Below are 16,147 nucleotides of genomic sequence, written 5' to 3'. Positions count from 1 at the left end.
ACTATTGAATTGCTCAGATTGACTGCTCTACAATCGTGATCAGGTAGAGATCTAGAAACTGTATTGAAAACTAAACAAAATAATCATCCATTGTTTGCTCTATTAATACTTGTAGAGAGCTCCGATGAATAGGTTGAGTGAACAAAGATTGTGGCTCAACAAAAGAGCTTACAGAAACACGAGGCGAGACTAATATTGACAAAGTGGCTGTAGGCTACTTAAGGGTACGAGGATAGCGTCCTTGACTAAGGGGCATCCAGTGAAGCAGTTCATGAATAAGCCAAGAACAACATAGCAACTGATGTGTGCTGCCGCCATTCTGTGCTGGTTGTCATTGGTGCCGTTGTGAGATAACTATTTAAAAGCGAGTTGCCACAATAGCACACAGTTGCTGGATAAACAGACACGAGCAGCAACTCGTCAACATCAGGATAAACAATTATATGTTTCGTAAAGGAAACACTATTCTGAGGAATATCACTGAATTATTTATCTAAAGAACAGAACGAACTCTGATCGAAGATGTCCAAGGATCTTGATATGATCAACAGAGATCCCAATAATCTGAATGACCACGTAAAGGTAACAGTGTTGACCAAATCAAATGTTTGTATTTTGTCCAAACTTATGTTGTGTGATCCATGTGTGATAAAAAAAATTAATTACAAATCCAATCTTCACCAGGATTCGAACCCGGGGCACCTGTTCAGTAGCCAAGCGCTTTACCGCTGACCACATTGGACAATATTTTGTTTGTAATATAAAGTGTTGTCTGTCTTCTCCAACTGTTAGTCTAGAGGTCAAATATCGGTTCGTCTGATGCTGACCTAGTTGATATTTGGATGTTGTCTAGGCAGTAGATGGGAATGTCGAAACATAAAAAAAAATCAAACAAAGCATTAGGATTTATTAAAAGAAATTTCTATAAATCAAATAAGAACATAAAACTAAAATGTTATTTAACCTTGGTTAGGCCAATAATAGAATATGCATCCTCCATTTGGGACCCCTCAACTCAAGAAAACATTAAGAAACTGGAATAGACACAAAATAGAGCAGTGAGATTCATGACAAACGAATATTCACATTTGGCTAGAGTAAGACCTTTAGTAAAATCACTAAATTTAGAAAGCCTTCAGGACAGGAAGAGTCAAAAGTAAAGTAGCAACTATCCATAAAACACTGAACCATAATCTTCAAATACGAAAACAAAATTTAATAAAATACTCTGAAAGACACAAAGATTAAGGCACATTCCTCGTCCCATATGCTAGGACAAATTTGTACAAATACTCCTTCTTCCCTAGTGCTATTAGAGCATGGAATGGGTTGCCTGAGCTAGCCAGGAAAACCAGTGACTTGGCCGAATTTAAGTCATTGGTTAATATGCATGACTAAATGCATGACGCGTAGGACGCAATCATCTTCTTTTTTTTTGAAGTAACGTCTGTATTACATAAGATAAGATAAGAAACATCAATTTGTCTTGTGTTAGCAAAGTGTTAGGTATTGGAATTAAATTAGGCGCGAAAATTTTGGATTTGTTTATTTTTATTTATTTTTCATGTCGTGACTTAATTATAACAGCAAAGACTAGAAAAGGAGAGCTAGGTGGCGCCCAAAGATCCCAGAATTAAATATCCAATCTTCACCAGGATTCGAACCAGGCTTTACCGCTCAGCCACCTGTCCACTATGTTTTTCATGTACTTACTTGGATCAGTTTATAGAAGTTAAGCAACTTCACCGTTAGTCTAGTCAACACTCCTAAGTCTTTTTTTTTTCCGATATGGTTTTACTTCAATAGTTAAAGCAGGAATTGAGAAACCACAATGCGACATTTGTAACAAAGATCTATTATCACAATCAATCCGAACAATCTGATACGTCACTTTGATATCAAACATCCGAGCTTTGTCGACAGGGACATACAGATGCTACGTGAAGTGACTGAGTCAAGAAAGCATGACTTTCCTGCTGGCAAATACTATCAAAAATAAAAATATGTAACATAGAAAATGATACCCATAGAATATATAGATGCTACTTTTCAATTAATTTATTGAAACGTCTGTTGTTTCAAATTTGGGTTAACTCCATTTGCATAAAATACATTAAAACAGCAGATGTAACATTTGATAGAAGCGGACGTTCTATCTTCTAACTACAAATGGAGAATGATCTTCAGATTGTCGAGATATTTACATTTCTTATCTTCTCGTAAACTTAAAAAGAAAAGTGTATCTCTTTACCTAAAAACTACATAAATCATGTCTGTACGAAGGAATATATAGACCTCATGGGCATGTTTCGTTAGCTGTTATATAAATCTTACTCTACTTTTACATTAAGTTCTTTGTCTTGCTGTTTTTTTGTGAATAAGCTACTTTTTCTTTATTGTTAAAGTATCTTTATATTACTTGTATCTTTATATTACTTGTATCTTTATGTTACTTGTATCTTTATGTTACTTGTATCTTTATATTACTTGTATCTTTATGTTGCTTGTATCTTTATGTTACTTGTATCTTTATGTTACTTGTATCTTTATGTTACTTGTATCTTTATGTTACTTGTATCTTTATATTACTTGTATCTTTATGTTACTTGTAGGCCTATCTTTATATTACTTGTATCTTTATATTACTTGTAGGCCTATCTTTATATTACTTGTAGGCCTATCTTTATATTACTTGTAGGCCTATCTTTATATTACTTGTATCTTTATATTACTTGTAGGCCTATCTTTATATTACTTGTATCTTTATATTACTTGTATTTTTATGTTACTTGTATCTTTATATTACTTGTATCTTTATGTTGCTTGTATCTTTATATTACTTGTATCTTTATGTTGCTTGTATCTTTATATTACTTGTATCTTTATATTACTTGTATTTTTATGTTACTTGTATCTTTATGCTATCTTCGCCTTTGTGCTTTCTATACCTGGATGGCTTCCTGGTCGTGTGATATGCGCTCTGGACTGTCTTCTCGATGGTCCCGGGTTCGTACGCTCTCCACCGAAGCCCCTGCAAAAAGGTTTGGGCTAGAATGTGATAATCCTCAATTCTGAAGAAAAATTAGAAACACGCAAACAAAACAAACAATCTAGTGCATTATTTACACGAGTACATCTATGTGTTACATTTTAAATGATTTATATTATCTACAGGATCATTAATATAATATATTTTTTTGACTTCACGTAGGTTTTATTTGAAGAGATTCTAGGAGAACCAGACGGCGCCCACTCCATCGACTGCGTCTGGAGCTGTGCCTACAAATGCTTCGAGTGCTTCAAAGGCTGCTGCTACAAATTTCTAACAGTCCTTTGTGGCATACCGCTAGCTATCTGCTGGGGATGTGAGTTTGCCTACATCACTTTCTGGCATGTCTGGTACGTGACCCCATGCATGAGAGCCTACATGATCAACTGTGGATGTCTTCAGAAGTTCTACGGAACATGTCTGCAGTGCTACTTGCAGCCACTGTGTGAAGCCTTGAGCTTCTTCTTTAGCAACATTAAGGTCACCAACATGTCAGGATAATTTTGCTGTTTAACAGAGAAACAGTTGTTTGTTTGTTTTTTTGCAGTAATCTTGGCATATTTCGGGGTGATGTAAAAAATATTTAAACTATTTATGGCAGCTCTATTGACACTGTCTCGTAGCCATGAACATTCACACAAAGCGATTAGAAAGTTTTATAACGACAAAAATACTGGATCTTACTAGCATTATGATATGGTAATTATTTATTTATTAAATGAAATCTGTTCCTTTTTTTTTTCTTCTCATAGTAAAATGGGAAAAAAACTCTCTACAAATAGTTCTAATTTAATCTTAGTTTGTAAATGTCACTACCTAAAGAATTAAATTTTGTATTAATTTTTTAAAACTTGTCTTTATTATTTATTCATAATTTTTTGTGGTGCAATGTGGGTTCAAGACATCAATAAACGCCAAAATCATATACCGAGGGTATTTGCTATTAGAATGGTTTCTAGATCTAATAATATTCATAACCACCACATTGTGTACGCTTATAGAAATTATCATATACGTCCAGATAAAGGTCACGTGTTAGCACAATACAGAAAGCAGGGGAGGGGTTACACAGGCAAACACAGCGGTATGTGTTTTTGTAAATCTATTTGTCAACATTTGCTTTAGATATTCACAAGTATGAATCAGATCGAGTCTTGTCGAATTAAAGACAGCTAATAAATTAAACAGCCTTTAAACAAATAAAAGGGTCATCTAAATAGTGACACTGCTGTGAAGACACCTGGCAACGTAGACTTCCCCTAGTCGTTACTCCTTGTCAATCAAACTTATTTTAATGGAATAGACAGGTCTAGTTCTTACACAAATTAAAGCCTTTAATCTAATGAAACAGAGAAACCTTGGTATGACAAGACATGTTATGCCAAAAACGTTGACATTTTGACGTCACCTTGCAATAGAAACCTAAAAAAAATAAAAAAAGAAGTTAATCACAAGTTATTTATCATTAATTGAAAAGAATGGGTGTAATGTTTGGGAGAAGTGTTCACCTTCCACTGATTGCAGATATTCTTAAGTCTTAAGCAATTTAAAGTAACCAGTTTTAAAAGGTATGTTGTCTATTTTGTGTACCCAAGTGCTTACAACATTGTACTTTGTGTACAGGTATTGGTACACATTTAAAAATAGTTCCACTTCCACTATATGAACTAACCCAATCACGTGAACCACTATGTGAACCACTAAGTGTATAATCATGTGAACCACTAAGTGTACAATCATCTGAACCACTATGTGAACCACTAAGTGTACAATCATATGAACCACTATGTGAACCATTAAGTGTATAATCATGTGAACCACTAAGTGTACAATCATGTGAACCACTAAGTGTACAATCACGTGAACCACTATGTGAACCACTAAGTGTACAATCATGTGAACCACTAAGTGTACAATCATGTGAACCACTAAGTGTACAATCATGTGAACCACTAAGTGTACAATCATGTGAACCACTATGTGAACCACTAAGTGTACAATCATGTGAACCACTAAGTGTACAATCATGTGAACCACTAAGTCTACAATCATGTGAACCACTATGTGAACCACTAAGTGTACAATCATGTGAACCACTAAGTGTACAATCACGTGAACCACTATGTGAACCACTAAGTGTACAATCATGTGAACCATTAGGTGTACAATCATGTGAACCACTAAGTGTACAATCATGTGAACCACTAAGTGTACAATCATGTGAACCACTATGTGAACCACTAAGTGTACAATCATGTAAACCACTAAGTGTACAATCATGTGAACCACTATGTGAACCACTAAGTGTACAATCATGTGAACCACTATGTGAACCACTAAGTGTACAATCATGTGAACCACTAAGTGTACAATCATTCGAACCACTAAGTGTACAATCATGTGAACCACTAAGTGTACAATCATGTGAACCACTATGTGAACCACTAAGTGTACAATCACATGAACCACTAAGTGTCCAATCATATGAACCACTATATGAACCACTAAGTGTACAATCATGTGAACCACTAAGTGTACAATCATTTGAACCACTTTGGGAACTACTTGAACCACATAAAGCTGAAAAAGAAATAGCCCTCAAAAAATAAGACCAGCATTTTTTAAAACAAATTTTCTTTTTTTCCCTCCATAAGTCAAGTCATGATCAACGTATTTTTAATTTGCTTCAAAGACATATTGTATTTTCATTTCCGCTTCCTTTTAGACATGGACAAAGTAAGAACAGCACTAATAGCATCAAACAGATAGAAATAGAGTCTCTTTTTTTTAAATAGATAGATAGATAGATAGATAGATAGATAGATAGATAGATAGATAGATAGATAGATAGATGGATGGATGGATGGATTTATGGATGGATTGATGAATGGATGGATAGATAGATAGATAGATAGATAGATACATTGGCACACATCACATTGGTCACACAATACATTGGCACACATCACATTGGTCACACAATGCATTGGCACACATCACATTGGACACAGAATACATTGATGTACACATCACATTGGTCACACAATACATTTGCACACATCACATTGGACATAGAATACATTGATGTACACATCACATTGGTCACACAATACATTGGCACACATCACATTGGTCATACAATACATTGGCACACATCACATTGGTCACACAATAAATTCGCAAGACATCACATTGGACACAGAATACATTGATGTACACATCACGTTGGTCACACAACAGAGAGAGAGAGAGAGACAGAGAGAGAGAGAGAGAGAGAGAGAAAGAGATTTGGGTTTTATCGAGATGCTTATAAAGCTGGTCCAAAAGCTATATAATTGCATTCTAAGCTCCATTAGCTGTTTTATATGCAATTTGGTGAAGGCCTTGGCTGTTGTTGACTTTTATTACAAGTTATCTAAGTACATATTTTCAAAACATTTCATAGCTATAGGTGTTAGTGCTACTCGGCGGAAATCATTTAAGCTATCTATTTTTGGTTACTTTGGTACAGGTACAATTTCTGAAGTTTCCATATTTTTGTGGCTTTAGGCAGGTTTGTAGCGAATAATTAAAGATGTGAAAGAAGATAAAAGATATTTGTTCCACACATAATTTAAACAGCTTGCCGCTTATTTTATCGGTTCAAGAAGCCTTTGTTACATTTACTCATCTAAATAGTCAGGTCACCTCACCTTCAGTTACATCTCGGGTTGAGGCGCAGCCTGTTATTTTCTTTAATCCTTCCCAGCATGCTATTGGCTTATTTCGAAAAAAAAATCACTTTTTTTTTCCTCTTGGTTTTTTTCCTTCAATTATTTTTGTTTTCAATAAAAACATGTTTGATGTTTTTGATCATCTGGGGCTTATTGTTTCCAAAAACTTATTTTTGTTTTTGTTGTAATTGTTAACTCCTCGCAGAATGATAGATATGAGTTAACAGTTTCTGTCAGTTCGTTTATGTCTGGACAGTTCTCAATAAAGATTTCCCAGTTAAGTTTTCTCAATGCATCCTTGTAGTTTTTTCTACAGCCTCTTCAGACCACATCTTGACCGTTTTTATAACTCTCTTTGTTGTTTCTAAAGTAGGTTTGTAATTAGGCATGCACAAGTGTATACAGGGACGGCCTTAGGCCATTGCAGCCTATGCGGTCGCAGTGGGCCCTGCACTTTCATGGGCCCCGCGCTAATTCTAGGTGTAAATAATTAAATTAAAACATTATTACTTATATATAGTAAGTTTGTAACAGGGGCTACGCGGGGCTTTCTGGAAATCTCCTAAAATTATGAAAATCTCCTGAAAACTCATAAAAATCTACTGAAAAATAGACAAAATTTTCATTTTGGGATTTCATTAAATAAAAACGGCATTGTGCGCTTTCATTTAATACAAAATTATTGCAAAGACGAATATATTTTCTAATACAAAATCTTAACTTTGACATTACGCTTATCCCTACTCAAACTAGCCCCCGCGCAATCCGTTCCGCATAGGGCCGCTCAATTGTTAGGGTCGGCCCTGAGTGTATGTTCAGATTCTCCAAGTGGGAACAGACTTTTACACTTGTAAGCCTGCTTAATGTTTAAATAGCATTTGTTGAGTGTTTGACGTACTGGCTAAAGTTTGGCAGAGTTTTGTCAATAGAAATCTCCAGTTACGATACAGAGTCTGTGTGTTTTGATTCTACATTGTGAAGCATATCGAAAGTTACGTCCATCGCAATCGCTGTGGTATGTCCATAACAACAACACACACCTGTGTGAATTCTCTAGGCAAGCAGTATTAACTCTTTCTCTCCTAATCGACGATACCATCGTTGATATGACTATCATTGAATTAAATTAATATTTAATTTAAAAAAAACTTTTCTTTATGTTATATAGAAGGAGTATTCATTCCCCTTTAATCCTAGACCAAATAAAACATTTTCTGATCACAACGAACAAAGCTATTGAAGCTTAATCTTAATATAGTAGTGAAATACTAATGAGCAAAATGAAGAATTCCGTCTGAATGTGAAAACATAATGACGGAGGGAAAGAGTTAAGGCCTAAGTGTAACACACAGAAGTTCAATGTTTGGGTCACAAATTCTATTCCTGATACTCCCATTCTTGGCGTTACACTATCCCTTGTTTAGAGGACATAGTGCCAAAATAAATGTAGTGTTGGGAACAAGAGGGAAACATTCAAATGTCGCCTTCGTATAATGCATTTTTTTTTAACTTCTAGGCTTCTAGGCATAAAACTAATGGTTTAAAGCAGTAATTACCAACCTAATTCAATCTGCGGGCCATTTTAATTTCCAACTTTACTATCGCGGGCCACATGATCGAAAAGATACAAAAACTTAATGAAATTGACCAGGAACTATTTTGTATCTTGTACTTACATTAATTATGTGGGGCATTTGAATTTTCTTTTTTACGCGTCAGAAAATGGCGTAAGTTCTGGTTATACTATTTTTAAAAAAACAGCCACACATTTTATAAAACAAACATTTTGGCTAGCATGTTATTATGTTCCATAAAAAAGTAAAGATCCGTTCACTTTTCCTTGTAGATTCTATTTTCTGCCTAGGTAGCAATGCATTAAAACAAAATTGAGGGCCCTATCTTAGGTAAAGATACATTTTCAACATTTTTAGGGGGGTGTGATTTTCTATATTTTGCGCTTACGTTTCGATGGGCCGGATGGAAGCACGTCGGGGGCCGGATCTGGCCCGCGGGCCGTATTTTGGGCATCACTGGTTTAAAGAAGTGTTTGCGGTGTCTAATGCCATACACTGCTTGCCTCCCAGAGACAACTTAATGATGGGGACTAATTCAACGTACACCGTAACACCTTGTTCGATACAAAATAAAATAATTACCAATAATTTATTAATTAATTGGCTAATTTATTTATTGAGTCTTGTTTTGTCGGGTACAAGAAGAAATTGTGTAAAATTTTAACTTGATCCGAGATCGGGTGTGGGAGAAATAACATGTAAAAATTTGTACCAGACAGAAAGACAGAGGGAGGTTGATATAAGCTTTGTCTTTTTTTAAAGTTAAACCAAACCAAACATGCTATATCTCCAATTGATCAGCTGAAAACGGTGTAATGAGGGGGGAAAATCAGTTGGAGGAGGCTAAAAGAAAAGTCATTGTAATAAAAATGGTGTGAAACGTGTAAATGGGGGTATGTGTGTGTGTGTGGGGGGGGGGTTCCAGTTAAAAAGCCACATTATAGTAGATTTAAAATTTTTGATATTGTATTGAGAAGCAGATGAAAAGTCGGTAATTGTACGCATGCTAAATTTTGAGTAGTGTGCAGAGCGGGGGGGGGGGATAAGTGAAAGTAATACGAGAATTCACGGACCAAAAGCATGTTTGCGTGTGTCGGAGAGGGCGGGCGTTATAAAGCGTGCCGTTCTAATTCAAGTCAAAAGTATATGTCAGAGAACATTAGCATGCGCAGGATAGAAAAAAAAAATCATAAAGGGGATTTCAGAGAGAGAAAGAGAGAGAAGAAGAGGAGAGCTGGCTGTTTCACTAATCGGACCTCATTCACCAATCGTAAACAAACAACATTTAGCCACGTGGTGCTTTATCTCTTCTATATAATTTACGATCTCATGTTTAATTCATGATGGTTATGTCACGTGACAGTTTTTTTTTCCATTGTTTTATCAATAAGATCACGTGACTAAATATTGTTTGTTTACGATTGGTGAATGAGGTCCATTGTAACAGAAATAACTCACGTGCTAAATAGTATGTTAATGGGATCGTTAAAATGTGGATTGTCTTTTGGAAGTAAAAAAAAAAAAAAAGGAGGAGATTTTCCAGCCATAATAGACAATAAAAAGCCTGGGTCAAATTAACGGGAGTAGCCAGTGTGTAATCTTATCTTATCTTATATAATACAGACGTTACTTCAAAAAAGAAGATGATTACGTCCTACGCGTCATGCATTTAGTCATGCATATTAACCAATGACTTAAATTCGGCCAAGTCACTGGTTTTCCTGGCTAGCTCAGGCAACCCATTCCATGCTCTAATAGCACTAGGGAAGAAGGAGTGTTTGTACAAATTTGTCCTAGCATATGGGACGAGGAATGTGCCTTTATCTTTGTGTCTTTCAGAGTATTTTATTAAATTTTGTTTTTGTATTTGAAGATTGTGGTTCAGTGTTTTATGTATAATTGCTACTTTATTTTTAAGTCTTCTATCCTGAAGTAATGCTAGCAAGAAGTTGGGGCAACTTTAGCATGTGTTGTAGTGCTCTCGGATTTCTATCCCTCTCTATATATGAGATATTATAAGTCTGACTATCATATTGTTACGTTTCTCTCCTAGTCAGGCCTTCTGTAAACACTGCCCAACAACACAACACAGCTAAAACATCAACTTGACAACAAGAGCTTCAATAAACAATGTGGCGGTTTATTTACAATTACATCAACAACAGCCAATAAACACAATTTGGCTACAGTAACTTCAAATGCTTTGCTACACAACAGAACTGCCTAACTAATCCCAAGCCCTGGTTGGCTGCCTGGTCGTGCGGTTTGCGCGCTGGACTGTCGTTCAGATTTATCGATGGTCGAGGGTTCAAACCCTGCCCGCTCCCATCCCCCGTCGTCCTGCGGGAGGTTTGGACTAGGAAGTAAACTATCTTCAACTCTGAAGGAACATCTGAAACATGTAAAACATTTTACAAACAAACATTTTAATCACTTCAAGTCTCTCTAGCTCGTACAGCTACATTTTCGAGGACTCACTTCGTAGCACACAGTCCTTACTGCTTGCTGTTCTGGACTCTACTGTCCTTTCTAGCACACTGTCTCTTGTCTGTAAAGGCTTTTTGGTCACATGACCATAACATTGGTCATATCGCGTGCATTAGCAGTAATGTCCCTTGTTCAACAGCCCTTGACCTGTGTGATTGGCCTGAATCATGTGTGTCAGTAGGCCGCACACACATTAACCATTTCAGTCCGCCACTAGGGTTATAACAATATTATACTACCCTCACCTTCACATATACCTTAGTCCAGGGGTGGGCAAATTACGGCCCGAGGGCCACACGCGGCCCGCCGAGGTGTTTTATTCGGCCCGCCGACGCCTACAGAAATCAGGTGTGCCCACAGTATATAGATATAAAAATGCAAATATTTAAAAAAAACATCTTTATAAATTATTGAACTGTCTCATTAGTTTTAAGTAAACGAAGAATATGCTTATTGGCTATACATCAATTTCAATACAGTCAATTTAAGACACAATGTCTGAGTGTTGGGTAGGCTTGAAACAAGATAGCAAGTGTAACAACTTATGGAGCTCGATCTTTGACTGAGAACCATAAACTTTATATTCGAAAGTTTGCACAAAGCTGCATTTAATTTGAACACTATTACACAATGCTGTTAAAAAGTAATGGTATTTTCAAGAGCTAGGGGAGTTAACCAAGGGCAGCTCTTATTTATGAATTGCAATTGATTGTTTACATATGAAATGTAAATACAAGTTAAATCTTTTCAAACATAGTTTTCCCATTTCTACAGGCAACCAAAAAAAATTTTTTTTTTGGTCATTTTCTTTTGCTGAAAGGTGAAACTATCTTTAGTGAAATGATTAAAAGTACAACACTTATTAAGAGAAGCCGATTCAGCTCCAGAGGATATAACTTAAAGCAAAGAGAAGTTCCAGTCAGCACTACTACGGGAGTCTTATGGGTGCCAGAAGCTGTATTTCCAGACTTAAAAAAACTTTGCTGCTGTTCACACTATTTGGGTACACATACATCAGTTCTTCTTCTTCGTTCTCATTTTACATGTTGAAGGGTTCAGATCAGTAATCCCATATCTGAGATGAACCGCGTAGTGGTTTCCAGATCAGGCAGTTCTCCGAATAGTCTTTGGAGAGTCTTTTTCGGGTCCCTTGATTTAGTATGCACCATTAAAGGACATGGTCAACATTCTTTGGTGATGCTCCACAAGGGCAGGCTTCGCTCGTCCCGACATTTAACTTCCGGAACATAAATTGTTTCATTCAGTGAGCAAGCATTTTTTGTGGAAACTAAACAAGTATAATCATTGGACAATGTTGACTGACTGTAATTTGACAGCAGTCACACACAGGGGTAACAACTAGTAAGATAGTTTCACAGTTAAGAAACATTATGCTCGAGTGTAAGAAGTAAAACACTGCACATTAAGTACAACTGTATATTTGTGGGGATATTGTGATATAAAAAGACAATAGCAATTTTTAAAAAAATCGTAATACAGTGCATATATGAATTAAAAGACATTCTACACAGCAAGCTTATCTTTCTAATATATATATATATATGCGGCCCGCCATGCCCAAACTTTTTTTAATGCGGCCCTCGATACAAAATTGTTGCCCACCCCTGCCTTAGTCTGATGATGTGTTGACCGTCTTTCTCCAGTCCTCTCTGTCTCCATAGATAGAAGTTCTTTCCATGACAGACCAGTCAATACTTTTATGTTGTCTTCCCATCGCTTTCTCTATCTGTCTCTTTTTCTTGGTACTGTTCTCAGAAACAAGGTTTTTGCAAGCCCTGAGAACCTTGTGATAAGGCCATAGTGTTAAAACTTGCGTGTTGTTTTTTTTTTTTTGTTTTTTTTTACAGTAGTTAGCAGGTCATCGTGGGGAACAGTTGCTTAATTAATTATTTTTTTCTAAATTCTTCATTTGTGATGCTGTCTTTGTAAGTGATATTAAGGATCTTTCCCATCTCAATCCCATTGCTAGGATCCTCCTCTCTAGATCTGCTGTTGGGTCCAAGATTCGAAAGCTATTAAGAATGTGGCCGTGATAAGGGAGGGCATCAATCTGATTTTAGTGTCCCAGAAAGGTCGGCCTTACGCATAGACAAACTAGGCGGCCGCCTAGGGCCTCCGATAGGTAGGGGGTGTTGTGGACGGTCGTTGACTGGTAGCACCAAGCTGCTGGTAGACAACTAAACCGTTATAGGCGTATTATAATTTTAACTTGTAAAACTTGAAATAACATGAATTACTTCTTTGTGAAAAAAAAACTAAATATAAATATAAAACTAAATATATACAATATAAACAAATTCAATTTGAGATAAAAGCGTGGGAAGCGTGGTCGAGAGGCCAAGGCTTGAACTTAGCTTGGCTACCTAGAAGAGGGCTCGAGGTTCGACACCCGACTCGGGCAGAGTTGTGTTTGCTGAGCGCCTAAAGGCAGCAACTCCTAGATACCCCCTCCCCCCCCCCCCCAACTGGTCCACTAATGAGATTGGACCAAAAGCGCATATAAGCATGAAAGTAGCGCTATATAAAAGCTATAATAATAATAAAATGAAATCAATGTAGTAGACTTTAGTAATAAAATAAAATGGTACTCTGAACAAAATCTAACTCACTATAATAATAATAACACGTCTTTTCATTATGGCCGTACTGAGTAATCTCTCTAGCTTAGAATGCTGACGACATTGCCTCATGTCTTGCATCATTCACAACCAATCGGCAACCTCTTTCCGGCGTCATCATATAAACACACACACACACACTTCATAACAGGACGTCAACGCACAAGATTTTTTTAAAAATGTAAAAAAAGATTGCCAAAATTTGATCAAATCTCAAACATAGAAGAGCAGAGTGTCTACTAGCCAAGCTTTAAGTCTCTACTATCACAAATTAAACTATAATTATTAAACGTGCTGAAATCATTAAACTAAAAATGGATGATTACGATATCAAAAACATAAGACTGGAAATCGATCTTCAATCGAAGTTAAAAGCAATAACTAGATCCATATCCCTCTATTGATCTCGGCCACAGTGTTGATGGCATTATTAGGCCTACTTGTATCTTCGGGGGCTCTGAATACGCCTAATTATAGGGTCTATTCATGTTGGTTCACACAGCACTGCTGCCCCATACAAAACACGTTCTTCAAGGAACGTTATTAAACTCTTAAATGGGCTATAATGAGCTGTCCACCTTAATAAATCTTCATCGTAGAAGTGACAGAGTAAGGAAATCATCTGACAATCAACATCAGGAAGACCAAACATTTTCTCAAAAGAAACTTGATTTGCATGTTTGCCTTTTTGTATAAAAATTAACTACAAGATATTTTTAAAAAGATTTTTAAAAGCCCGAAATTGCTTTTGACTATTGTAGACTTGATTTTGCAAGAGCAAAAGTTTGCCAAGTGAATCTTACTTAATGGACTTCATTCACCAATCGTAAACAAACATTTAGCCATGTAATAATATTGATAAAACAATGAAAATTACGTATCACGTGAGAGCCTTTATAGATTGCGTAATTTGTATACAAGATATAGAGAACCACGTGTTAATTTTTTTTTATTTATTTTTTTTACGATTGGTGAATGAGGTCCATTCTAGATCTATATTTATACTATCAAAACAAGTAGGACATGTTTACTAATCTATACAAACTGGTAAGAAATATAAAAGAATATTCAATAGATATGCAGTTATGTGAAAGGTTTTTTAAACAATGTTCATTTTCATACTCTCGTAGCCTCAGTGGATTCTTAGCTACCCACAAATAGTATATAGAGCCCACGATTATTGTGATTATTCATGCATGCATTACAAATGAGAAGGGGCATTTAAATCTCCAATGGGACATGATACTAACATTACGTGAGGGTCATATTGAAATGTGGTCACAGTCGACTGCTTGTCTTCCAAAAGGAATTGGCGTGTACTTTAGGGACAGGACATAGCCGGATGTTGACAAGCGAAATTAGGAACTAAAAGGAAAACATTACAGTCTTGAATACATTAAAGCAGTGTTAGGAAGACCCTCCTATGCTTTCTATGCGACCAGCCAAGACCATTATTTATCATATCTATTTATTGTAAGATATTTAGACGAAAAAAATATGAATAGTTAATAAATCTTTAACAAGAATCAATGTGAGAAAACTGTGAAAAAAAAATGTTTTGAATTTTCTATTTTCTTGCTTTTGGCGCATAGTCGATTAAATGTCGGCTTCTACATCAGCGATGCCCAAAATACGGCCCGCGGGCCAGATCCGGCCCGCGACGTGGTTCCATCCGAACCGTTTGCACAAAGTGTAGAAAATATCTCCCTCCAAAAAAAAAATGAAATATGTATCTTTACCATAAAGAGACAACAAAATGAGTCGATCGTAAAGGTAGCTACCATGATATTCACATTGTAAGTAGAAACGTCAGAGAATTTTGCGACACGTAAAAACAAAGATAAACTTCAAATATTTAATTAATTAATCAAGCACTAGATCCATAGATTTGTAATAAAATTGCTTCAGGTCAATTTCATTACGTTTTTGCACATTTTCGGTCATGTGGCCCGCGACAAGAGTGTAGGAAATTAAAATGGCCCGCAGGTAGAATTAGGTTGGGCATCACTGTTCTACATAGTCCAGTCTATTTTTAGAAAATCAAAACTAGATCTGGGTATTTCTCTTAGATTGTAAATAACCAGTGTCCATTTAACTCTATTTTCTCTGTTTCTTATATAGCATAAAACCACAGAATCAAGTAGGCCTAGATTTTTTCTGTATTTCTACCGTAGATAATTTAAAAAAAAACAAAAAAACTTTTATAACATCTTTAATATAAACTGATCTATTTAAACTTAAATATTTTAATAAAATTATTTCAGAACTTAAAATGTATGTAGGCCAATGTGGATTGCTGTCTGGTCATGTGGTATGCGCTCTTGAGTCTCGGGTTCGAACCTTACCCGACGTGATCCCCCCGCCGTCCCGTGGAGCTTAGCGACTGTAATAGTCTTTAACTCTTTCTCTCCGTAATTATTTACCACATTCTATTGGAATCAACGCTGGTATCGTCGGTTAGGAGAGAAAGAGTAAAATATGATGGAACGTGACAAACAATCAAGACTAAAAAAAAAAAAGTTGCATCGATTGATTCCAATGTAATTTTCTACGTAGGCCTTAAATTTACTTTTCGATCAATTTATTAGGTTCTAGACCCGAGACTAAAGGCACATTCCTCGTCCCATATGCTAGGACAAATTTGTACAAATACTCCTTCTTCCCTAGTGCTATTAGAGCATGGAA

The 16,147-nt window shown here is 36.1% G+C and overlaps 1 protein-coding gene across 1 annotated transcript; it reads left to right on the top strand.

Annotated features, from left to right (window-relative positions):
- The first annotated feature begins 367 nt into the window (after positions 1-367).
- LOC106076648 (caveolin-1-like) lies at positions 368-3,899 on the top strand. Its single transcript, XM_013237468.2, has 2 exons — positions 368-582; positions 3,212-3,899. The coding sequence occupies exons 1-2, from the start codon at positions 523-525 to the stop codon at positions 3,548-3,550; spliced, it is 399 nt and encodes a 132-aa protein (XP_013092922.1). The 5' UTR covers positions 368-522; the 3' UTR covers positions 3,551-3,899.
- The last annotated feature ends 12,248 nt before the right edge of the window (positions 3,900-16,147 follow it).

The sequence above is a fragment of the Biomphalaria glabrata genome, chromosome 4 (assembly GCF_947242115.1).
Source record: "Biomphalaria glabrata chromosome 4, xgBioGlab47.1, whole genome shotgun sequence".
In the NCBI taxonomy this organism is placed as follows: domain Eukaryota; kingdom Metazoa; phylum Mollusca; class Gastropoda; family Planorbidae; genus Biomphalaria; species Biomphalaria glabrata.
This window is presented reverse-complemented; position numbering and strand designations above follow the sequence as displayed.

Excerpts from the sequence above, each read along its gene's own strand:
- LOC106076648 (XM_013237468.2), top strand. The coding sequence starts at position 523 with ATGTCCAAGGATCTTGATATGATCAACAGAGATCCCAATAATCTGAAT. Across the intron at positions 583-3,211 it reads ATCTGAATGACCACGTAAAG|GTTTTATTTGAAGAGATTCT; the intron begins GTAACAGTGTTG and ends GACTTCACGTAG.